The following is a 27281-nucleotide window of genomic DNA, read 5'->3' on the forward strand; positions in this document are numbered from 1 at the left end:
CTAAATAAATGTGAATCCCCAACAAATCATTACAGTATAATAGTAATTCATTAGAGGAAAGTACAAATGCAATTATAAAAAGTATAAAGTGTAAGTGTAACTATATAATACCTCATTAAGGGTGAGCATACATATGTGTATGTGTATATATATACACACACATATATATACACACACACACGCATATATATGTGTCTGCATACACACACACACACACACACAAACTCTTATAAGGGTAAAGAATTAAAACACAGCAGCAATCTGGAAAGCAAATGCTTTCAGCAAATTCATGAGCTCTTGATTGCAAAGCACTGAGATAATTATGCTCAGCTGCTTTAGAGTCATATATTCATTAAACACTGATTATCTGTATCTTTTCAAAGGATTGGGAGATCCTGCTTGCTTTTATGTTGGTGTAATCTTTATTTTAAATGGACTAATGATGGGATTGTTCTTCATGTATGGAGCATACCTGAGGTAAGACTACTACTGAATTAAGAGACCTTCCAGTGGGCTTATACAGACTGGCTGATATTTGTTGATTAAATGAAAAGGAAAATTAACGAGATTAGATTCATATCAGGAAAGTTTGTGGATTTGTTTGATTTTTTTCAGAAGCTTAACCAATATCATGTAACCAGAAACTGGAGATGTCACTAAAACTCTATCTCAAAGGCATCCCTTTTATCCTGTAAGGATTTATTTTTAACTAATTAAGATTTCCTAACAAAGGCTTTAATGGAATATCTCCTAGTTCATGTGTAAAATTAATAAATTATTGGAGGAGATCTTTGGTTAGCAGTAATAGCAGCTTATTTCTTTTTTTAATTTTATTCATTTATTTTTATTATACTTTAAGTTCTAGGGTACATGTGCACAACGTGCAGGTTTGTTACATATGTATACATGTGCCATGTTGGTGTGCTGCACCCATCAACTCATCAGCACCCATCAACTCGTCATTTACATCAGTTATAACTCCCAATGCCATCCCTCCCCCCTCCCCCCTCCCCATAATAGGCCCCGGTGTGTGATGTTCCCCTTCCCATGTCCAAGTGATCTCATTGTTCAATTCCCACCTATGAGTGAGAACATGCAGTGTTTGGTTTTCTGTTTGCTGAGAATGATGGTTTCCAGCTGCATCCATGTCCCTACAAAGGACACGAACTCATCCTTTTTTATGGCTGCCTAGTATTCCATGGTGTATATGTGCCACATTTTCTTAGTCCAGTCTGTCACTGATGGACATTTGTTTGATCCCAAGTCTTTGCTATTGTGAATAGTGCCGCAATAAACATACGTGTGCGTGTGTCTTTATAGCAGCATGATTTATAATCCTTTGGGTATATACCCAGTAATGCAATGGCTGGGTCATATGGTATTTCTAATTCTAGATCCTTGAGGAATTGCCATACTGTTTTCCATAATGGTTGAACTAGTTTACAATCCCACCAACAGTGTAAAAGTGTTCCTATTTCTCCACATCCTCTCCAGCACCTGTTGTTTCCTGACTTTTTAATGATTGCCATTCTAACTGGTGTGAGATGGTATCTCATTGTGGTTTTGATTTGCATTTCTCTGATGGCCAGTGATGATGAGCATTTTTTCATGTGTCTGTTGGCTGTATGAATGGCTTCTTTTGAGAAATGTCTGTTCATATCCTTTGCTCACTTTTTGATGGGGTTGTTTGTTTTTTTCTTGTAAATTTGTTTGAGTTCTTTGTAGGTTCTGGATATTAGCCCTTTGTCAGATGAGTAGATTGCAAAAATTTTCTCCCATTCTGTAGGTTGCCTGTTCACTCTGATGGTAGTTTCTTTTGCTGTGCAGAAGCTCTTTAGTTTAATTAGATCCCATTTGTCAATTTTGGCTTTTGTTGCCGTTGCTTTTGATGCTTTAGACATGAAGTCCTTACCCATGCCTATGTCCTGAATGGTATTACCTAGGTATTCTTCTAGGGTTTTTATGGTATTAGGTCTAACATTTAAGTTTCTAATCCATCTTGAATTAATTTTTGTATAAGGAGTAAGGAAAGGATCCAGTTTCAGCTTTCTGCTTATGGCTAGCCAATTTTCCCAGCACCATTTATTAAATAGGGAATCCTTTCCCCATTTCTTGTTTTTCTCAGGTTTGTCAAAGATCAGATGACTGTAGATGTGTGGTATTATTTCTGAGGGCTCTATTCTGTTCCATTGGTCTATATCTCTGTTTTGGTACCAGTACTATGCTGTTTTGGTTACTGTAGCCTTGTAGTATAGTTTGAAGTCAGGTAGCGTGATGCCTCCAGCTTTGTTCTTTTGACTTAGGATTGTGTTGGCAATGCGGGCTCTTTTTTGGTTCCATATGAACTTTAAAGCAGTTCTTTCCAATTCTGTGAAGAAAGTCATTGGTAGCTTGATGGGGATGGCATTGAATCTATAAATTACCTTGGGCAGTATGGCCATTTTCACGATATTGATTCTTCCTCTCCATAAGCATAGTATGTTCTTGCATTTGTTTGTGTCCTCTTTTATTTCACTGAGCAGTGGTTTGTAGTTCTCCTTGAAGAGGTCCTTTACATCCCTTGTAAGTTGGATTCCTAGTATTTTATTCTCTTTGAAGCAATTGTGAATGGAAGTTCATTCCTGATTTGGCTCTCTGTTTGTCTGTTACTGGTGTATAAGAATGCTTGTGATTTTTGCACATTAATTTTGTATCCTGAGACTTTACTGAAGTTGCTTATCAGCTTAAGGAGATTTTGGGCTGAGATGATGGGGTTTTCTAAATATACAATCATGTCATCTGCAAAGAGGGACAATTTGACTTCTTCTTTTCCTAACTGAAAACCCTTTATTTCTTTCCCTTGCCTGATTGCCCTAGCCAGAACTTCCAACACTATGTTGAATAGGAGTGGTGAGAGAGGGCATCCCTGTCTTGTGCCAGTTTTCAAAGGGAATGCTTCTAGTTTTTGCCCATTCAGTATGATATTGGCTGTGGGTTTGTCATAAATAGTTCTTAGATTTTGAGATACGTTCCATCAATACCGAATTTATCGAGATTTTAGCATGAAGGGCTGTTGAATTTTGTCAAAGGCCTTTTCTGCACTATTGAGATAATCATGTGGTTTTTGTCTTTGGTTCTGTTTATATGCTGGATTATGTTTATTGATTTGCGTATGTTGAACCCGCCTTGCATCCCAGGGATGAAGCCCACTTGATCATGGTGGATAAGCTTTTTGATGTGCTGCTGGATTCGGTTTGCCAGTATTTTATTGAGGATTTTTGCATTGATGTTCATCAGGGATATTGGTCTAAAATTCTCTTTTTTCATTGTGTCTCTGCCAGGTTTTGGTATCAGGATGATGTTGGCCTCGTAAAATGAGTTAGGGAGGATTCCCTCTTTTTCTATTGATTGGAATAGTTTCAGAAGGAATGGTACCAGCTCCTCTTTGTACCTCTGGTAGAATTCGGCTGTGAATCCATCTGGTCCTGGACTTTTTTTGGTTGGTAGGCTATTAATTATTGCCTCAATTTCCGAGCCTGCTATTGGTCTGTTCCAGGATTCAGCTTCTTCCTGGTTTAGTCTTGGGAGAGTGTAAGTGTCCAGGAAATTATCCATTTCTTCTAGGTTTTCTAGTTTATTTACATAGAGGTGTTTATAGTATTCTCTGATGGTAGTTTGTATTTCTGTGGGGTCGGTGGTGATATTCCCTTTATCATTTTTTATTGCGTCTATTGATTCTTCTCTCTTTTCTTCTTTATTAGTCTTGCTAGCAGTCTATCAATTTTGTTGATCTTTTCAAACAACCAGCTCCTGGATTCACTGATTTTTTGGAGGGTTTTTTGTGTCTGTCTCCTTCAGTTCTGCTCTGATCTTAGTTATTTCTTGCCTTCTGCTAGCTTTCGAATGTGTTTGCTCTTGCTTCTCTAATTCTTTTAATTGTGATGTTAGGGTGTCAATTTTAGATCTTTCCAGCTTTCTCTTGTGGGCATTTAGTGCTATAAATTTCCCTCTACACACAATAGCAGCTTATTTCTAATTGTATTCTCTAAGGATGAAATTAAGAAAGCAGTAGGAAAAACTGTGTATCACATGTGGCGGGCACTTACATCTGCTAGCCTGTCTATCTTGATAAGAGTACCACGATGAAGCAGCAGTGAGACCTGTCTCAGGTGATAAGTTGAAATTAATTTCAACGGTCATGTGTTTTGCTCCCACACTTAATTGCTCCCTGAGAGAGCTATATCAGCTAGTTTCTGTCAATGAAAACTAAGGTGAAGCAGTTTTGGTTACATCTAGAAAAGTATCTGCCTTTCTCACAAAAAGACAGACTTAGCTGCCCCTTCTCTGTTTCTTCCTGCTTTTATTACACTAGGATGTCATGCCCAGAGCTGCAGCACTCATCTTGTGACCATAATGGAAAGGCATAAAAATAGGAGATTTATCTGGCCTACCATCCTTCTGCTACTGAACCAATGCCAACAGATACTTATCTTTCATTTTCTTGTTGAATGATATAATAAACAACATCCATATTGTGTGAGCCACTTTTGTTAGGTTTTCTGTTTCTTTCAGTGGAACATATTCCTAGCTGAATCATCAGATTTCTTTACAGTGTTATTCTTGTTGTGCAAAACATTTAAAATTAAAATTAATTAATAGCTTTACTCTTTCAACAAATATTTGTTAAGTTTTAACAGGGCTTTTGTCGATATAGAGATTAGTAAATATACATACTCTTTGTTTTAGGAAGTTTTCAGCATAAAAAAGACTAGCATAGAATCAATGAAAACTAGTGACATAGTCAGTGTTGTACCAGGGATACTATCCAGCACAGTACATAAAAAGAAAAGTAGTAATAAGTATAAGCATTGGAAAACTTGAAAAAAAAAAAAGAAATAAGTGTTTTTAAAAGTCGATTACGTCGTATATCTAGAAAAATTTTTAAAGTTTATGGATAAGTATTTGCAATAATAAGAAAATTTACAATGTTACTAGATGTAAACATTAATATTAAAATTCAAAATGATAAATTTTATACTTTAGCATCAAATAGAAAATGAAATTTTAAAAGGATGCTATTTAGAATAGCATTAAAAGCATGACATTCCTCAGAATAAATCCAACAAAAGATATATATGACAGCTATGGGAAAATTATTAAAACATTCCTGAGATATGTCTAGGAAAATCTGAGTGGAGAGATATTCCACATTCATTGATTGAAGACTTGATGTTAAAAAGATTTATAGATTCAATGCTCTACCAGTCAGAATTCCAACATATTTTTTGTTGACTTTGATGAGCTGATTTAAAAGTTATTCAGAAATGCAAAGAGCCAAATACAGTCTAGGTATTCTTGAAAAAGAAGGATTTGCACTATCAATTGTTGCTATATTATAAAGCTAATGTAAAAAGACACTATGATATTGGCACAGGAATAGACAAATAGATAACTGAAATAGAGTACAGCCCAGAAGCAGAAATGTACATTTAAAGGCATTCGATATATGGAAGAGTGAGTATCGCAGATTGGTGGGTAAGGAGTACAGGCATTTTAATAAATAGTGCTGGAATAATTGGGAGATCATATGGAACAAGGAGAAATTGGAACTATATAAATAATAAATCCAAGCTGGATTAAACACTCAAATATGAAAGACAAATTTATGAAGTGTTCAGCATATAATATAGAAAAAGTCACTTGGAATAAGAAATGATTTCTTAAACAAGATACAAAAATCCAGCCATGAAGAAAAACTGATAAATTGGATGGAAAGAACTTCAGTTCCTCAAAAGAACAATAGGATGAAAAAAAAAAAACCTCCAAGTGAGTGAAGATATTTACAAAGTATATACCCCACCTACTATCCAGAAATTCCATTAATTAACTTGATAAATATTTATTGAAAGCCTGTTGTGACTTGGAGCACTGTTCTGGGTGCTTGGAATACAGAACAGAAATCTCTGTCCCTGTGAAGTTTATATTAGAGTGGGAAGATAAAGACAAAGAAGAAAGACAATCTGATAGAAAAATGGACAAAATGTTTATGAACTGATATTTCCCAGAAGAACACCAAATGGTCAATAAACATATGTAAAGTTGACCACCATCATTAGTCATGAAGAAAATACACATTCAAACCACAGTGAAATGCCAACTCACATCTAATAGATTGATAAAGGAGCTTTCATCCACCACAGGTGGACACATAAATTGGTACAACTATTTTGGTGAACAGTGTACATTATCTGGTAAAGTTGAAGGTATAGATACCTTGTAACTCAGCAATTCTAATTTAAAGTATATATTCCCAAAAAAGTCTTGCACATGTGGACTAGGAAGTACATACAATAATATAGTGGCATCATTTGCAAAAGCTTCAAACTGGAAACAACCCAAATATCCATTAACAGAGAAATGACTACATTTTGGTTTATTAATATGGTGGAACAGTATACAATAATGAGAATGAATGAACTATACGGCTACACACAACATGGTTGATTCTTACAGATATAATTTTGAATGAGTGAATCCAGGTACAAAATTTTTAAAAATACTGCATTCTTCCATTTGTATGTTGTTTAAAAACAGATTAAAGTAAATCATAATTTGATATGTATATAGAAAGAGTTATGTTGATAATCTCAAAAATCAGGTCAGTAGCTGATTCTTATCTTGGAGGCTGGCAAGTGGAGACTCAGTATATTCTCTATTTCAGTTAATTATATGGTGACTACATGGACGTTCCCTTTACAGTAATTCTATAAGCTAGAAATTTTACACACTTTTCTATATGCCATATAGAAAAATATAAGCTCATTAAAGTATTTTGAGGGAAAAGGATTGCTTTGAGATTGTTTGGGCAGGTTTAAAAATGTTCTATTTTTTAAAAAAAGTTCTATTTTTGGGCTGGGCACAGTGGCTCACGCCTGTAATCCCAGCACTTTGGGAGACCGAGGCGGGCGGATCATGAGGTCAGGAGATGGAGACCATCCTGGCTAACATGGTGAAACCCCCGTCTCTACTAAAAATACAAAACAATTAGCCAGGTGTGGTGGCAGATGCCTATAGTCCCAGCTACTCGGGAGGCTGAGGCAGAAGAATTGGCTTGAACCGGAGAGGCAGAGGTTGCAGTGAGCTGAGATCGCACCCCTGCACTCTAGCCTGGGTGACAGAGCTAGACTCCTTCTCAAACAAACAAACAAGCAAAAAACCAAAACAACAACAAGAAAAGAAATGGTTTTTATCTTTCATCTGATTTTTGTATTCTGCATTATTGCTTCTCTGGCACTCAAGTAAAGAATATTTGCAGTAGTTTAGACAGTTCTAAGTTAATGCTACATGAAACTGTCAGACTCTTGTCTTCATCTCTCAATCCCTTAAATCCAATTTCAAAAGATAAAAAGTTGCCTTTATTCAGAGTATTCAAAGGATGTGATCTAGACTCTAAAGTGCTAGCTTGTTTCTTAAAAAATATTTTATGTGGCTGGGTGCAGTGGTTCATGCCTGTAATCCCAGCACTTTGGGAGGCCGAGGTGGGTGGATCATGAGGTCAGGAGTTTGAGACCAGCTTGGCCCACGTAGTGACACCCCATCTCTGCTAAAAGTAAAAAAGTTAGCCGGGCATGGTGGCATATGCCTGTAATCCCAGCTACCTGGGAATCTGAGGCAGGAGAATCGTTGGAACCTGGAGGCGGAGGTTGCAGTAAGCCGAGATTTTGCCATTGCACTCTAGCCTGGGCAGCCGAGCAAGACCCCATCTAAAAAAAAAAATCATTTTATGTTCACACGTTATGTATTTTATTTAGAAAGTATTTTAGCTATGATAAATTATAAAATTGAGATTAATTTATATGTACACTTTTTAGAATTGTACATTCAGGATTTAAACATCAACCACATGGGTATGGTTTTGTACTATTATGTTTTAAATATGATTTAAACTATGGTTTTAATTTGATCGTATACTCTTTTTTTTTTTTTTTTTTTACAGTGGGACTCAACTAGGAGGTCTTATTACAGTACTGTGCTTCTTTTTCAACCATGGAGAGGTTTGTTTTCTAGAAAGCAATTTTTAAGAAATAGAAGGGGCTACAGAGGAACAAGGAAATATACTCATCAAAACAATATATAATTGTATATACTACTTATGATTTCACAATATTTTAAAGACCCTTGTGTTATAAGTTGATATTTTAATCATGTTGATTGAAATGTTTAAATAGCTAGAATTTCAAACATAAAATCTCTTGCCTTATTTTTAGTAAATATATACATGCACATATATTCTGTAGAGAAAAGGAAATAGTATACTTGTTGTGTTGAATCATGTCATGCACATTAGCTGATGTATTCCCACTAAACATTTTTTGTGGGTGGTGGCAGCCTCACCATACAAGTTATGAAATTTAAATTTAGAGAAAGTTAAGTTACTTATCCACATTCCATATTTACTACATGATGAAGCTGGATTTCCCATTCCATGTCTGTCTGCCTCTAAAATCTCACATATATATATTATTTTATATTTTATAAATTATAAAATTATATTTTATAAAAACATATATTATGTGTTATATATAACATATATATTCAACTTTTTTATTGTGGTAAGAATCAGTAACATGAGATCTACCCTCTTAACAGATTTTTAAGTGTACAATACAGTATTAACACAATATTGTATAGCAGATCTCTAGAACTTACTCATCTTGCCTAAGTGAAACTTTGTATGCATTGCACTCCCCTTAACAACAATGAAAGAGGCCTCAAGCCTGACAGCAGGGACACAGTTAAGACACTGCCTCCTGCTCCCTCACTTCTTTCTGTTACGTCATGCTGTCTGTTCAGTAATGCAAAATGCTGAAACTTACTAATTCAGCCCAATGAAACACAGTCCGCCTAAAAAAGAGCTCATAGAAGCTTATTTCAAATACGATGGATTCATTCAACAAAATATTGAGTACATACTATGTCCATGGTCTGTTAGATGCTGAGGATATGACAATGAAAAAGAGAGAGATTCTGACTACTAGCTCTTGGTAGCAAAATATTTAATAGGTATGACACAAGTTACATAGGGTAGAAGTACTTTTTTTTTTTTTTTTCCAAGATGGAGTCTTGCTCTGTCACCCAGGCTGGAGTGCAGTGGTGTGATCTTGGCTCACTGCAACCTCTGCCTCCCAGATTCAAGCAATTCTCTTGCCTCAGCCTCCTGAGTAGCTGGGATTACAGGCATGTGCCACCACACTCAGCTACATTTTTGTATTTTTACTAGAGATGGGGTTTCACCATGTTGGCCAGGCTGGTCTCAAACTCCTGACCTCATGATCCACGCCCCCTTGGCCTCCCCAAGTATTGGGGATTACAGGCGTGAGCCACCACGCCCAGCCAGGTAGAAGTATCCATTGCTGTTGGGTTAATTTTTAAAAATCAGTTAGATAAAGGAATCATAAAAATTATACATAAAAGTCATGTATATTATTTTAAAGCAAACAAATGCATTGTCATTCAACAATGTGCTGATATAAAGACAAAGCTTTTTCTTTGAGTGTGAGAGACAACGGTTGGTATAAGTTGACTTTCTTATATGTATCATAATTCCTCTTTCAACATTTACAATTTTGATATTTTGGAAGAAGAGCAGTAATTAAGACTCTTGCAAAGTAATAAGAGTTCACATTCTTTCTAGAATTTCAGAGTTTTTGATGGAAATTTTTTCTAATACTCTGACCCATATGTCTTAGAAGTAATTTTAAAGTTTGTATGAAAATTTAATACTTTCATTACGTGCATCACATTTGTAGTTCCCAAATACTTCTAGTTGTTTTTAAAATACATACTTAACCCTTTTTTTTTTTTTTTTTTTGAGACGGAGTCTCGCTCTGCCGCCCAGGCTGGAGTGCAGTGGCCGGATCTCAGCTCACTGCAAGCTCCGCCTCCCGGGTTCACGCCATTCTCCTGCCTCAGCCTCCCGAGTAGCTGGGACTACAGGCGCCCGCCACCGCGCCCGGCTAGTTTTTTGTATTTTTTAGTAGAGACGGGGTTTCACCGTGTTAGCCAGGATGGTCTCGATCTCCTGACCTCGTGATCCACCCGTCTCGGCCTCCCAAAGTGCTGGGATTACAGGCTTGAGCCACCGCGCCCGGCCATACTTAACCCTTTTTAAGGTACATTTTACAAATTCTGAGGCAATCTTAGCTATTCGAAGTGTGTATTTATATTCATTCAAACTTGTTATGTAGAAACTCTCTTGGTGCTTGCGAATGATCTAGGTGACATTTGTTCAGGTATTTGTCTTGGCATGCATATATCCCAAAGCCTGGGATGCCAGGATCATATGCCAGGATCATGCCTTCAGAGCTGGACTGTGGATCTAATTGGTCAGTCACAGAATTCTCACAACTCTTATATGTACAATCTTATTTGTCCCTTGGGTTTCCTTTTGCTGGGTCTGATATATCTGTTGCTGGTTTCTGGACATGGTAGTTAATTGCTCTCTACTTAATGGCCTCATGCGTTAAGAGAGCTTCAAAAACTGAGAAGCTATGCCAGACACTCAGAAATGGGATATAGTGAACTTAGTATTAAAATTACTAAAACAAACTCACCCCTGGTTTTTAAATATGTTTGTTGTAGTAAACATGATGTAAAGTGGGCATTTTGTTGATTTCAGGCCACCCGTGTGATGTGGACACCACCTCTCCGTGAAAGTTTTTCCTATCCATTCCTTGTACTTCAGATGTATATTTTAACTTTGATTCTCAGGTAACTTTGATTTATAAAATGAAGGCAAATAAATTATAATTGAAGTTTCTTAAAATATACTTCAATTCAGCACTTTGGGAAGCCGAGGTGGGCGGATCACTTGAGGTCAGGAGTTCGAGACCAGCCTGGCCAACACGGTGAAGCCCCATCTCTACTAAAATACAAAAATTAGTCAGGCATGGTGGTGTGCACCTGTAATCTCAGCTACTTGGGAGGCTGAAGCAGGAGAACTGCTTGACCTTGGGAGGCGGAGGTTGCAGTGAGCGGAGATTGTGCCACTGCACTCCAGCCTGGGCAACAGAGCAAGACTCCCTCTAAAAAATTGTAAATATATATATACTTCAACCTATGAGGTTGTAATTACCAAGTTTAGACCATTTTTTAGTTATTTTAAAAGTAAATTGAATATAGAGTTAAGAAAATAATTCAAAATTGCTATGTAAAAATGGCTGTCCATTTAAGAGTGTAGGCTGCAGGTTTTAGATAGCTACGTTATGTTTTAATAAACCAAAAGGTATGTGTTTGTGTATAGTTTGCCAAGATTCAAAAGTTTTTGAGAAACAATTACATTTTCTCTTCAAAGTTTAGGTACTCTGACATTGTTTTCTAACCTGTGGTTTTGATGACTGTGCCATGAAAAAAGTGTTCTGTGTGCAAACGAATTTGGGAAATGCGGAGTTAGATGGATAAGGAGTACATATATTCACTTATTTATGAAGGATTTCTGAACAACCAATGTTTCTAACAGGGCAATCAGTTTCATTTCAAATTTTTTTTAATACACTTTTTTTGTAGGGATTACATTTATAAGCATTTTAGATATTTAAGAGGTCTGAGAAATGAACAAAAAAAACCATAAGTGGTAGAATAGTATAAATAGCATTATCAGAGAAATAAGTTTGATAGAATACTAATGAGAACTCTCACTGAATGAAATCATGATCACTATCTCCTCCAAACTCCCAGAGGACCCCATTCTTCACCCACTAATCCCTGGCAGATTCTGCCTTATATAAAAATCATTTATTTGTCTTCCTTGTTTTTTAAAACAGTAAATTTATGAATTATCCACACATACACACACATTTTTATTTATTTCTTTAGAGATGAAGTCTTGCTCTGTCACCCAGGCTGGAGTGCAGTGGCACGATCGGCTCACTGCAACCTCTGCTTCCCGGGTTCAAGCGATTCTCCTGCCTCAGCCTCCCAGGTAGCTGGGATTACAGGCGCACGCCACCACCCCCAGCTAATTTTTGTATTTTTGGTAGAGGCAGGGTTTTACCATGTCGTCCATGCTGGTCTCAAACTCCTGACCTCAAGTGATCCACCTGCTTCAGCCTCCCAAAGTGCTGGTATTACAGGTATGAGCCACTGTGCCCAGCCAATTATATGTATTTAAAAGTACTACTGGAAACAGAGACCATGCCATATTTATCTCTTTAACCACAGAACACTGCACACGTCCATGCAAATATCTGTGGCACTCAGATAAAGCTAATTGAAGAGTGGTAAATAGTAGTGTACTGGGGTGGCACAAACCTTGAGAATGGAGCAGGCTAACTTCTGATTTCTTACCAACCTGACGAGTATATTCTGGGGTTAAATTTGGATTTAGGAACTTCCTCCTCATTCAGATCTCTATATCTTTGCTCTACACTTTGCCTTCTCTCAAAGATTAGGTGATGGAAGCTGCCCATTCTTCATCACCGCTTGCTATTCATTCCCAGTTTAATTCCTAGGAAGGTGGGTTATATTTTTTTGAAGTGATATCATTCTGGTCAGTCAGGGGTTTCATGGAATAAAATGCTTTAATTAGAACATTTGGGGTTGTATCATTGAGGGCATGTGCTATACTCTGTATCTTAGACAAAAGTAATTTTTGTTTGAAAAATATAAGATTACAAAGTACATAATGAGTATTTTATGATAACAGTAAACAATATGAACATTTAGAATTTTGTTTTTGAAAATTTATATATGATTGTACAAAGATTCATCAAAATCCAATACAGCATTTATAAAAGGAACAGTTACAGTTTTATTATTTAGGTGAAATGTTTGCATTTCTTTTTTCATATCCAAAAGTTACTGTAATTCTCTGTGGTAAAAGATATTGGTTCCCAGTACATCTCAGTAATTGAAATGGACAATTTAAACTTCTACATGCTTCAGCTGAATTCTAGAATCATTTTTTAATTTTTTAAGATTCTTTTTCCTTAAATTTTTCCATAGTTGTTAACTTACTACTTTGCCAGCACTTACATTTCTCTTCAATGTTTTTTGAAACATAAAAGTGGTGGTATGTAAAAGTTGTTGCTGCACATACAGGAGAAGCATGTTGAGGTGTGCAGGGGCAGCGCCGCGTCCTATTTTCTGACCTCCTTGCTGGAGTATTAAATTTCTAATGTCATGCATATGTAGAGGAAGATGAGCTTTTGTATTTAAAATATTCAATGGTAAATTACAATGTTATTTTTAAAACTCTAATTTTGATTGCTTCATGCAAGGCATGAAGTATTTCAATTTCTTTTTAGTATGCTTTAAAAAGTTAACTATATTTTGTTGTATTATAGTAAAGGTAATGGAATAATTTAGATTTTATCATTTTGCAATTAGTCTTTCTTTTTAATGACAGCCTGTTTTTAGGGTGAAACTTACTGGTATCAATTCTCTCTATTAAGGACCTCGAGCAATGATAGAAGGCCCTTCATTGCACTCTGTCTTTCCAATGTGGCTTTTATGCTTCCTTGGCAATTTGCTCAGTTTATTCTTTTTACACAGGTAAGATGATTTTTTAAATTAATTTTTATTTTTAAGTTCTGAGGTACATGTGCAGGATGTACAGGTTTGTTACGTAGGTAAATGTATGCCATGGTGGTTTTTGCATCTATCAACCTATCACCTAGGTATTAAGCCCAGCATGCATTAGCTATTTTTCCTAATGCTCTCCCCACCCCATCCCCCGACAGGCCCCAGTGTATGTTGTTCCCCTCACTGTGTCCATGTATTCTCATTGTTCAGCAACCACTTATAAGTGAGAATATGTGGTGTTCAGTTTTCTGTTCCTATTGCTGAGAATAATGGCCTCTAGCTCCATCCATGTCCCTGCAAAGGACCTGATCTCGTTCCTTTTTATGGCTGTGTGGTATTCCATGGTGTATATGTGCCACATTTTCTTTATCCAGTCTGTCACTGATGGGCATTTGGGTTAATTCCATGTCTTTGCTATTGTCAGTAGTGCTACAGTGAACCCATGTGTCTTTGTAATAGAATGATTTATATTCCTTTGCGTATATTAATTAAGTTGAATGCAAAATGTACTTGGTTGTTTCCATAGAAATTTTTAAATATGGTTACATTTATGCCCTAAAAGATTTTCAAAATAAGGAATAAAGTTTACTTAAAGGTATGATTTTTATGAAATAATATAATTCCACATTCTTTTATTGTATTGATTAGTTTGACAGATTTTAAGGCTCGACATGTGAAAGAGTTTTTCTATTATTTTTATTCACAAATGCTATTTTTGGTGTTTGAGATAGTATCTGTATATATCTACCTATAGATTTTCCTTTTGTCCTGGTGATCATTCTGGGTGCCAAGCTACACAGCATTCTGAGGGCCAATCATACTCTTCACAGCAGGACGTTCTGCTTCCAATCCAGCTAAATGTTGGCTGTTTTGTCTGTGGAGCAGAATTTTACCTGGCACCATTTCTATGAGCTTTAATCATAAAGCTCATCATTGCTTAAGTGAGCTGAGCCCATATCCTATTTCCAAAGCAGCTACGTAACTAGTACCAAGAAACTGAATTGGGAAAGTAGAGAGTAAATGGAGAATTTTGATGAAATTTCATGATACTAAGATTTTCCATCAGAGCTCCTTCCTGCATAACAAATACTGATGATAATAATAATATTCTATATTGGAAGTGAGAAATTCTGCCAAGAAGTCTCATGCTGCCAATAGCCTACAAAGAATGAAATTATAACCCCAGCTCAATTGGTGCTGCATGTTTAAAGTATTCCCTCTGTTTTACTTCATAATAGTTGGCCCCTTTCAGGTTATAACACAGACATTATTCTATGGTTTTCATTATTTGCACATGCCAACAGAGTAGAATCGATTTTTAATGAGCAGCACTTCATTGCAAGCAAATTTATTAATGCAGTGATACTGATGAAACTAAGAAGCTCTTTGGGGCCGGGCACAATGGCTCACACCTGTAATTCTTGCACTTTGGGAGGCTGAGGCGGGTGGATGATGAGATCAGGAGTTCAAGACCAGCCTGGCCAAGATGGTGAAACCCCATCTCTACTAAAAATACAAAAAAATTAGCTGGGCATAGTGGCGGGTGCCTGTAATCTCAGCTACTTGGGAGACTGAGGCAGATAATTACTTGAACCCGGGGGGAGGCGGAGGTTGCAGTGAACCGAGATAGCACCACTGCACTCCAGCCTGAGTGACAGAGCGAGACTCAGTTAAAAAAAGAAGAAGAAGAAGAAGCTATTGGGTAAGTTTGATATCGCTGTAATGATTTTCTAGTCATTCTCTGGATATATACTAGGCTTTTGTTTTTCTTTACTAACGTATATAGTTTTGTTTGTATGTGCGCATTTCATGCTTACAGAGGGATAATTCAATGTTATTTGTTATTTTCTGGGAGTACTTTAAGATTTGATTCTTAATTGTGTTTTTCATAGATTAAGGTTAAACTTAGTTCATTGTGCCACCACATCTGGCTAATTTTTTAATTTTTTGTAGAGATGAGGTAGCACCATCTTGCCCAGGCTGCTCTTGAACTCCTGGGCTCAAGCAGTCCTCCTATCTTGGCCTCCCAAAATCCTGGGATTATAGGCGTGAGACACCATGCCTGACCCATTTTTTTTTTTTAAATGACTTCTGTGCTCTCCTGGAATTTTCAATCCTATCAGTTATTTCCTGGAACATTTGAAGCAAAACTAAGGACATATCTGATTATGCCAGACAAGTGTTTGAGTGATCTCCAAACTAAGAATAGTTTTTATATATTTAAAGGGTTATAGAACAAAAATAGAAAAAGAATATACAAGAGACTGTATGTGACCAACAAAGCATAACATATTCATTATCTGGCCTTTTATATAACAAATGTGCTGGTCCCTGATCTAAATCTTTTGTGGATCTATTTGTTGTGTTAGTGATAGTGTCTTATCTCCATCTATGCTGGGTTATTTTTGATTTGGTGCTGGACATTATACATGAAAAATTGGAGAGGCAGGTCAAAAGCACTAATAAATCTTGAACCACCTTCATGCAATCAGATTGAGATGATCCGTAGATGGGTTTCAGTCTTTCTGAGGGCTGCTTGATTTCTGGTTCACTATTATAGTATGGCCTTTTCAAACTCCAAACTAAAGCACCCTTCTTGGTGCACTCTGACTGCTGAATCTGCTGAAATGCCTGCTCAGCTTGCTGGTCTCCCAACTGCCTCTCAGCTGGCAGGCATCTGCCTCTGTTGAAATTGGCAGATACCTCTGGGAGAAAAGTGGCCCAAAATGTCATGCTCATCGCTATAGATTGCCATCTATCTTTTTAATTCCTCACTTGCTTTGTTAATAATCTGTGGCTTTTATACATATTTTAAAAATATTTTTATTTATATATTTATATTTTTCCTAGCCATTCTAGTTCTTAGTGGGAAGGCTGGTTCAAATTCCTTTGCTTACCATTATTAGAACTGTAGCTCTTCTCTTATATTTACTTTGCCTGTGAATAGTAAAGTGTTAGTTTTCTATACTTTTTTTCACTTTTGCTTTTTTATATTATTTCAGATAGCATCATTATTTCCCATGTATGTTGTGGGATACATTAAACCAAGCAAATTTCGGAAGATCATTTATGTGAACATGGTAACTAACATTTTTAATATATATAAGTCAAATATTAAGATAGGTCCTCAGAGTTTATAAAATCGAAGTGATTCTGTTTTATAGGGTACCTCCTCTTTGGTAACATTTAATACATATGCTATTGGTGATACCCAGAAGGAAAACTGGAAATGTATATTATAGATGTCATATTATAACAGATTATAGTTTCAAGTAGACTGTATATGTGTTTTGCTCTCTAAAACTTTATTTTTATGTTTTATTTATTATTATTATTACTGCTTTTAAAACTGCCTTTTCTTTCTCAGACATGAGATTTTTAGCATTTTGCCTGAATATGACACTCTAACTGAAATTTTATATTCTTGCAATTTTGTTTTTGGCTTAGGTCCCAAACATAGCTTCCTTAAAAACATAAAAAGTTAGTAAAGCTTCATAAATAATAGAAGTCCTGAAGTCTAACAAAAATAAGATTAGTAAAACTAGTATATATAACTAAGTCTTTCTTGTTATATTACTCCATTGATAAAACAATAGAAATCATAGACTTATTTTTCATTGTTCCAAGTAGCAGATGGAGAAAAAGTTAAATTCTGCCAGATAGAGTTTATAGTCTTGAATTTTAATACTTAAAATCTAGCAGTGACTTGAAATTCTATTGTCATTTGGCCAAGAGTCATTCATCTTTATGCAAATACATTTGCATTAGAAATGGCTATATACCTACAAAGTATGCATTATGCTGATATATGTAATAACCATAAAATGTATTTTTTTCACTTTTTTTTCAGATTTCAGTTATCCTTAGTTTCATTTTGATGTTTGGAAATTTAATGTGCTTATCTTCTTATTATTCTTCATCTTTGTTAATGACATGGGTAAGTGTTTAGTTCATAAAGCTGGTCTTTTTTAACCTATCAAATAGCATGTTTTCCTGTCTAAAACAGGTATAACAGAATAAATAGGCCCTTTCCTGATTATCATTCAACATGACACAGTTCTTCCCAAGCAAACCTTTTTATCTATCTTATCCTTGAAAAATATTATAGTAGGAAGTTTTTCTTTTTAAGACAATGCCCAAGTAAATATTTAAAAATTATCGTAAAGTAATAAGACTTACTTTAAACATATCTCATTTTATGATAAAAACGACTTCTTTCTCCTAAGTCACTTGAGGAGGTTAAGTACTCGTTGCAGTGACACTGCCACTGCCCAAAACATTTTTGGAACTTCCTTCACAGATACGGCACATTCTTTAGAATGTCTTCACTGATGGCAAATCTTTGCCTTTCAAGAGTGGATTTGATTTTTGGAAATGACCAAAATTTTGTGAATGTTTTGTGTGATTGGGCTGGGAAATACAGATCTTGCTCAAACGATGGTGTGACAGTAAAGTCATAAGACCAATTGTTTTGCACCTATAACTAAATTATTTCTGAAGGCAGTTTAGAAAGTGTAGTTCCAAACTACTTTGAGCAATAGCAAGACAATTAGAATAAGTGTGTAGTCTGCTCACAGGAACTACGTGGAATGACACTCATTTGGATATGTGTTTGGAAGGGTGGTTTAGTGAATCAGTTCTATTACATTGTAGTCATATTTCTGATATCTGTAAGCCAGAACCTAGAATATTCTCCTCTACCTCCCATCGCCACACTGATCAGAAATGATACCAACTTTCTGATATCTATAAGCCAGAACCTAGAATATTCTCCTGTACCTCCCATCTCCACACTGATCAGAAATGGTACCAACTACAGTAACGCCAAAATACAGCACTTTTCCATGTATGGTGCAGTGGTTTAATCTTTTGGGATTGCCCTTATGTTTTAACATTTTTGCTTTCCATATCCTTTTTCCTTCATAGTAATTAATCCCTCCTCTTTCTCTCCCCCCAAAAAATGCTCTTTCTTTCCAACTGTTTCACCATTACAGAGTAGAGGACTCCTAATAGTGTGCTCATCTACCTCTTTTAATGAAAACTTTTTTATTTTGAAATGTAGTACAGATAAAAACTGCATAAAGCAAATGTTTTGTGTGCTGACTTAGTGCTGGCTAATACTGATGAGTACAATCTCCCCTCAGTGTCTGCAGGGATTGATTCCAGGACACCCCCATCCCCTGTGGATACTAAAATCTGCAGATGTTCAAGTTTCTTATATAAAATGGTGTGCTATTTACATATAACCTATGCACATCTTCCTATATACTTTAAATCATCTCTGGATTACTTATAATGTCTAATGCAATAGAAATACTATGCAAATAGTTGTATACTGTATGATTGTTTTTTCGTTTGTACTTCTTTTTTTTTTTTTTTTTTTTTTTCCTTTTTGTGGAGAACGGGGTCTCGCTATATTACCCAGGCAGGTCTCGAACTCCTGGGCTCAAGCTATCCTCCCGCCTCTGCCTCCCTGAGAGCTGGGATTACAGGCGTGAGCCACCTTATTATTTCAAATATTTTCTATCTGCTGTTGGTTGAATCTGTAGCGATTGAACTCATGGATGTGGAGGGCTGACTGTGTTATGTATTATGTGGCCAACATTCTTAAACTACCATTATATCAAAATTATAACTTTCTAAGCAAGTGTAGAAGCCCTCCATGTGACCCGTCCCAAAGCACTCCCTTGTACTGCCCTAAAACCATAATGACTGTCTTGATTGCTATGATAGTAACTTTCCAGCATTCCTTTATGGTTTCATCACTTAAGTTTCTCTTTTTAGCTACAAGTTTCCTGAATGTCTGCCTGGTTTTATCCTCATGAAATTTATTTGTTGAAGAACCAGAGTCATAGAACATGTGGAGGATTTCATGGTCCAGATTTTGCTTTTTGAGTTCTTGTGGTGTAGCTAAGCATGTTCCTTTGTCTCATGGTATAGCTTAATATATTAGAAACTGGATCTGAAACTTGGATTGCTTCAGGCTTGATCACTTTGGCAAGTCTATAGTGTTGTTCTTTCATTAAAAGGCATGTAATGTCTCTCTTTATGGTACTAGACTTCAGTGCCTTATGATGGATCTGTTAATTCAACAGGGATTGCAAAGTGGTCACATTCTAATCCGTCATCTAGAGTTCATTTAGGAAAAGTTAAGTAAGTGTTGATTTACCTCTTTATTTGCAAGTTTTACAAATAATGAACTGGTTCCCTGTCATCTTCCAAATGTGGGCTCTTTGGGCTGTGTATATGTGTGTTTAAGTTTCATTAGGAACATAGGGATTTAAACATTTTTTAAGTATTTCAAGTTAATTGAATTATTATCTTTACTCATTCTCAGACTGTTTCTTTGTTGACCAGGGGAGCCTCTTTAGGGTTCTCCTGAGTTCTCTGACGTGACCCTGGTGGTCTGATAGCAGCATACTTGTGTCATGTATGACAGGTTCTTCCAGGTCTCTCTTGTGGACTCCTGCCCAAACCCTGGAGGAAGCCATTCCTGCAAGACACCCTCCTCGCCTTCACTGGGGAAATGGTGTTTTAAGACCGCAGTCTGGGACCCAAGGATACTCACTGCTACTGAGTAGGTCATTGTTTCTAGGCCTTCTTAGTGGACAGAGGTAGGAAATATCATAGGGTGTAGGCTCTCTCTCTTTCTTTAAAAATCTACCATGAAAACGTGTGTGTGTGCATGTGTGTGTGTGCATGCATTTATGGTAAACTAGCTCACAAGTTCTGATGGATATTTCCAAATCAAATTCAAGAATATAGGGTTTTTACTTAACTCTTTTTTGTTTGTTTCTCTTGGGTCTCAAGAAGCCAGGGGATGATAGAATATCACATATCCAGTTGCCTTCTCCCAAAGTGTATGCATGAGAATTGCTATACTGCACCACGCACATGATTATGAGAAATAAAGTTTTTTTTGCATATCCTTCTTTCATTCTCTTCACCCATTTTTAAACTAATTCTGTATCTATATTGTCAAAACATGGAGTATTGCATACTATACTTTCTGCCTTATCAACCTTATTTCGTGTTTTTATGTGAACAAATATGCATTTATTTATCAGCAATCTTTATGTCGTTATCTCCTAGTTATCTTGGTTATTTTAGTCTTGTTCTACAAGACAGTTTGTTCAATTCTGATGTGTTTGTCACAGTTTGTTTTGTCACCTTTGACTTGAAAGTGAGGTTGGCTCTATGTAAAATTCTTGTCTCTTTCATTTTTACTTTTTCTTTCTTTTCTTTTTTCTTTTTCTTTTTCTCTTTTTTTTTTTTTTTTTTTTTGAGATGGAGTTTTGCTCTTATTGCTCAGGCTGGAGTGCAATGGTGCCATCTTGGCTCACTGCAACCTCCAACTCCTGGGTTCAAGCAATTCTCCTGCCTCAGCCTCCCGAGTAGCTGGGATTACAGGTGCCTGCCACCATGCCCAGCTAATTTTTGTATTTTTAGTAGAGATGGGGTTTCACCATGTTGGCCAGGCTGGTCTCGAACTCCTGACCTCAGATGATCCTCCCTCCTCTGCCTCCCAAAGTGCTGGGATTACAGGTGTGAGCCACCACAACTGGCAGTCTCTTTTATTTTTTTTCGTTGAGTACTTGTTTTACTTCTGTTCAGAATGGTTGCTGTTAAAAGTGTTACAAGTTTTGATATGTTATAAACGTATCACTTTCTCTTGAATACTTTTTATCTTATTTTTTTTATTCCTAAAAGTTTCTTCTCTTCACCTTTCTTTTTTTTTTTTTTTTTTTTTTGAGACAGAGTCTCGCACTGTTGCCCAGGCTGGAGTGCAGTGGTGGGATCTCAGCTCACTGCAAGCTCCGCCTCCCGGGTTTACGCCATTCTCCTGCCTCAGCCTCCCGAGTAGCTGGGACTACAGACGCCCGCCACCTCGCCCGGCTACTTTTTGTATTTTTTTGGTAGAAATGGGGTTTCACCGTGTTAGCCAGGATGGTCTCGACCTCCTGACCTCGTGATCCGCCCGTCTCAGCCTCCAAAAGTGCTGGGATTACAGGCTTGAGCCACCACGCCCGGCTATCATCTCTTCACCTTTTATAGCTCTTAAGGCATTATTATTAATTTCCTCATATTCCTTCTACTTTAATTTTTATGTCTGAAATTATTGTTTTATTTCAAATTCTTTGATTTCTGTCAGCTCATTTCTCAGTTTTTCTAATTTTGATTTGTGTCATTCTTTCACATATTTTAGTATTTTTAAATGCCTTATTTTAAATGGCTCATTTTGAAATGTAAGTTTTGTTTAATTATTCAGTCTTTCATCCTTAAGTAACAGTGTTAGCCATAGGATTTTTCAGAGAAGCCCTTTATCAGGTTGAAGGAGTTCCCTTCTGTTCAGTTTGCTGAGTTTTTTCAAAAATGAATTTTGAAGATATGATATAATCATATAGTTTCTCTTTTCTGTTTTGTTAATGTGCTGCATTATATTGGTTGATTTGCAAATGTTATAGCATCTTTGCATTCCTTGAACCGACCTCACTTTGGTCATGCTGTATTATTACTTTTTGTTGGATACAGCTTTCTAAAATTGTGTTTATGATTTTGCACCTAAGTTCATGACAATAATTGGTTCATAGTTTTCTATGATGTCTTTGTCTTTTTTGGTTACATGGCAATGCTGGCCTCATAAAATGAGTTAGGAAGTGTTCTCTCTTCTCCAGTTTTCTGAAGAATTTGTGTAAAATCATTATGATCTCGTCTCTAAATATTTGGTAGAATTTACCAGTGAAACCATTTAGAATTTTCTTTGTAGGAATGTTTTTAACTACAAGTTCCATTTCATTAATAAGATATAAGGCTATTCGTGTTACCCATTTCCTCTTGAGTGAACTTTGGTTGTATCTTTCAAGGAATTTTTAAATTTTATTTATGATGTCAAATTTATTGACAAAGGCATAATGTTTTCTTTCTTTTATGTATCTATAGTATCTGTAGTGATAGTTCCTCTTTCATTCCTGGTATTAGATGTTTGTGTTCTATTTTTTTTTCTCTGATCAGTCTGGTTAGAGGTATATCAATTTTATTAATTTTCTCAAGGAACCAGCTTTTGGTTTCATTGATTTGCTCTACTGTTTTTGTTTTCTGTTGCATTGATTTCTACTCAATCTTTATTACCTCATTTCTTCTGCTTACTTTGGGTTTTGCTCTCCTTTTCTAGTTTTTTTTTTTTTTTAAGGTATAAATCTAGGTCATTGACTTGAGACCTTTCTTGTTTGTTTTTTTTTAAACACAGGTGTTTAGTGCTATAAACTTTTCTCCAAGCACTGCTTTATCAGCATCCCACATATTTTGATAAAGTGCATTTTTAAATTTGTTTCATGTTATTGTCACACATTTTACTGAAACATGTGATATAGAAATCTCAATGACTTTTTGTTTTTATTTAAACAGTAAATTACCTTATAAAAGTATTTAAAAATTTTAAAACGTTATATATTTACCCCGTAGTTACATTTTCAGTGCCTTTTACTTGTGTACAGCCAGATTGACCTACTGTATTCCTGCTGTCTGAAAGACCTCCTTTAACATTTCTTTTAGTGCAAATCACCTGGTCATGAAGTCTTTATTTTGCCTTCATTTTTGAAAGGTATGTTTCCTGGGCATAGAATTTCAGGTTAACAGCAATTTTCTTTAAGAATTTAAGAGATGCTGCTTGACTTGTCCTATTGTTTGCATTTTTTCCTTATGAAATCTGTTGACATCCCTGCGCTTTTGTCTGTAAATAATATGTTACTTCTCTAGCTGTTCCCAGCTAGAGATAAGATTTTGCGTTTAACACTGATTTTGAGCAGTTTGTTTATATAATGTGCCTTACTATAGCTTTCTTTATGTTTCTTGTATTTAGGATTCATTGAAATTCTTAGATCTTTAGGTTTACAATTTTTATCAAATTTGGAAAAATTTTGGCCATTATTTCTTCAAATATTTTTCTGCCTCCCCACCTCACTTTCATTTAGGGACTCTCATTACATGCATATTGGGCTGCTTGAAATTGTTCAGTGGTTCATGGAGACTTTGTTTATTTTTGTTCTTTATTTAATTTTGCATAGTTACTATTGCTGTGTCTTCAAGAGTTCATTAGTTGTTTTTCTGCAGTATCTAACCTGTTGTTAATCACATCCAGTGTATTTCTCATTTAAGTCATTGTAGTTTTCATATCTAAAAGTTCATTTTGGATCTTTGAAGTATTTTGTGTCTCTAGTTAAATGTTCTGTCTCTGTTACCACTTCTTCACCATGTGTAATACAGTTATAGTAACTGCCTCAGTGCCTCCACCTGTGAATTCTGTCTGTGTCAGTTTCAATTAATTTTTTCTTCTCCTCATATTGGGGTTGTGTTTTCTTGAGTGTTTGCATGCTTGGCAATGTTTACTTGGATGCCAGGCTTTGTGAATTTTACCTTGTTAGCTGCTGGGTATTTTCTTATTCCTAGAGATATTCTTGAGCTTTTTTCTATGATGCAGTTAAGCCACTTGAACATAGGCTGATCTTTCCGGGCCTTGCTTTTAAGATTTGTTAGCTGGAATTAAAGTACTGGTTAGTTTATGGTTAATATTGCTGCACTCGGAAGCAAACTCTTCCATGTAGACTACCTGATGTGCCCTTTGGCTGCACCATTTTATATTCCCACCAACAATGCATAAGCATTCCAATTTTTCTACATTTTTGCCCAGACTTGTTACTTCTGGTTTTGTTTTGGTTTGGTTTGTCTTATAATGGCCATCCTAACAGGTTTGAGGTGGTATCTCATTGTGGTTTTGATTTACATTTCCCTGATGATTAGTGATGTTGAACATCATTTTAAATACCTGTTGGACATTTGTATTGATTCTTTTGGGAAATGTTTATTCAAGTTCTTTGCTCATTTTTAATAGAAATATTTGTGTGTGATTTCTTTCTGCTATAGTCATCAGAGATACTGGCCTGTAGTTTTCTTGTAGTATGTTTTTCTGGATTGGTATCAGAGTAGTGCTGGCCTCATAAAATGTGTATAGAAGTGTTCTCTTCAGTTTTTTGGAAGAGCTTGAGAAGGATTGGTACGAATTCTTATTTAAATGTTTCATAGAATTCTTCAGTGAAGCCATCTGGTTTGAGGTTTTCCTTTGTTGAGAAAATTATTTATTTATTTATTTATTTATTTATTTATTTAAATAATCTTCTTATAGGTCTGTTGAGTTTTTTTGTGTGTTTTCATAAGTTACTCTTGGTAGGTTGTATGTTTCTAGAAATTTATTTCTTATAAATTATCTAATTTGTTGGCATATCATTGTTCATAGTTGTCTCTATAATCTATTTTGCTTGGTATTTTAGTTTTTTAGGGTGAGAAAGTAAATGTGGTTCCTGTTATACAAACTTGGACAGAAGCAGAAGTTTCATTCTGATTGATTTTAGTTACTTTGGGTGAAACATTACCATGTTTCAATGAGGAAGAAATATATATATATAATTATACTCAGAAAATATTCCCCACTATTCCTTCCAGCCCATTCTCTCCACCTTACTTTTCACCTGTTACTGCCTATTCCCTGTAGGTAAGAAATCTCATTCGTTTTCTGGTTGACCCATTTAGTTGGGCTTTTTTGAGTACTAATAAATGTTACATGCATATTTTTTACATCTCCTCTTCTTATATTAAAGATAGTCTTTTGCACTTTTGTTTTTTCATTTAACAACCTATCCTGGATATCAGTTCATAGAGATTTTCCTAATTCTTTCTGGTGGTTTCCTAGTATTCTACTGTGGATTTACTGACATTCAGTCACTCTTCTATGTCTGGGCATTTAGGGTGTTTCCTAAATTTTGCATTTACAAACAATGTTGCAATGAATAATCTGATACATTTATATTTTCCTATTGGAAGTTTAGTAATCCTAGCTCACTTTGGGAATTTCTACACCAGCTAAATGATACAAAATTTGAATCCAAATCTAAATAATATGCAAGTCCAAGAATTCAGTTTCTCATGAGAGCACTGTTTTCACCCCAAACCTGGGAATAAACAAATAACCTATCAACTTGTAGAGATGGTAGGTGAAGTATTCTTAGGCACTGTGTGTCTTAGTCAGTTTGGGCTGTTATAACAAAAGTACCACAGACAGGATGGCTTAAACAACAGGAATTTATTTCTCACAGCTCTGGAGGCTGAGCAGTTCAAAATCGAGGTGCCAGCTGATTTGGTTCTTGGTGAAAGCCCTTTTGGTGGTTTGCAGACAGAAGCCTTTTTGCTGTGTCCTCACACGGTAGAGAGAGACATCAACTCTCTAGTCTTGTAATACGGGCACCCTAATCCCATTTAGGAGGGTTTCACCCTCATGACTCAATTACTTCCCAGAGACCCACCCTCCAAACACCATCACAAGGGGGATTATAAAGATTCAGTCTATGAATTTGAGGTGGACACAAATACTCAGTCCATAGCACTGCAGGTATAGTTTTTGAAGACCCTACCTTTATGTGTTAGTCTCAATTCCAACTTCTTACCTTGCATAGACCGAAGTCCTCTTCTGCTGCCCTCCCCTTACAATACAGGCCTATAGTTGTAACCTTATTCTACAGGCCTTTATAAAGACTGCCAGGGGTGGTGGTTATCTGCTAATTAATATTGTATTTTTTAAAATTCACCTTTTTTCTAGCATCACAACTTCCTTCTCTTTCACATGAGTATACGTTTTTTAAACATGTTTAAATATTTTATTTGGCAGTTTGGAGAGGAAGGATTTTCATGTTAGTTTAGTTCACTAATGTTACTGGATAACTCACATACAGACTTGCATGGATGCTGTCATATGCTTATATACCATTTACCTTTGTAGAGGAATTATCCTGCAGAAAACGGCCAGGGTATCTACGTGAGGAAATAACTTGATTCAAGAGGCAGCTTTTTGACACACAAACGACTTAACTCTCACCTTAAGGAAAATTGCCATGTCCAAAATTTGAAAAATAAACAGTTAAGGAGGAAAATGGCTGGTGATAGCTGAGATGGAACAGGGTGGCTATGTAATTTTTGAAATGTACCGTTTATACAAAATGTAAATGTTAGTTGAATTTAATTGTTTCATTTTCCCTTATGTGCATTTTAGGCAATAATTCTAAAGAGAAATAAAATTAAAAAACTGGGAGTATCTGAACTCAACTTTTGGGTAAGATTCAATGTTTTTAATGCAGTTTATTTAAATTCTACTTTTTATTTCTATAAACTGAACACAGTTAATAATCTTTAAAATGCTAATGATTTATAGTTAACAAATAGCTACTGTCTTATAAATAGCTACTATCTAAGGTAGATAGATACATAAGGAAATAGTCCTTAGCAAGGACTAGAAATCATTTTCAAGAAGTTAGCACACGTATTTCACAACTCACTTCCAGGCCACTCTTCCTTTATGTTTCATCCTGCTATATCCATACAGCCTTGCTTTTTAAAATTGGTTTGTCTTGCATTTCTCTCTTTAGCTTCAATTAACCTTCCCTTCAAAATAACTCAAGTTTGTAGTTTCTTTCCAGCTTTCTCCTTTTCTTTCCTCTGCATCTATCCATCATCTATCTCTCTTTCCTTCTGCTTCCAACTTTAGACTCTATTACTTTTGTCCTTTTAACATTTTCCTTACAGTCTCCCAGCCCCTTCTAATTTGAGCTCAGCCACTACCTAATTTTTGTTTGGCTTCTTCCCAAATATGCAGATGGATGGCCCATATTATCTCCATG

The 27281-nt window shown here is 35.9% G+C and overlaps 1 protein-coding gene across 1 annotated transcript in view; it reads left to right on the top strand.

Annotated features, from left to right (window-relative positions):
• LOC709323 (putative C-mannosyltransferase DPY19L2) overlaps nt 1–27281 on the top strand; it is a 97638-nt gene that overhangs the window by 19097 nt on the left and 51260 nt on the right. Inside the window, exons 3-9 of the mRNA XM_015133749.3 lie at nt 384–477; nt 7976–8033; nt 10658–10749; nt 13431–13530; nt 16563–16640; nt 17411–17497; nt 26657–26716. Of these exons, the coding sequence (XP_014989235.3) occupies nt 384–477; nt 7976–8033; nt 10658–10749; nt 13431–13530; nt 16563–16640; nt 17411–17497; nt 26657–26716 (569 nt within the window). The remainder of the gene's footprint in view (nt 1–383; nt 478–7975; nt 8034–10657; nt 10750–13430; nt 13531–16562; nt 16641–17410; nt 17498–26656; nt 26717–27281) is intronic.

Source organism: Macaca mulatta, chromosome 3, assembly GCF_049350105.2.
Source record: "Macaca mulatta isolate MMU2019108-1 chromosome 3, T2T-MMU8v2.0, whole genome shotgun sequence".
Taxonomy (NCBI): domain Eukaryota; kingdom Metazoa; phylum Chordata; class Mammalia; order Primates; family Cercopithecidae; genus Macaca; species Macaca mulatta.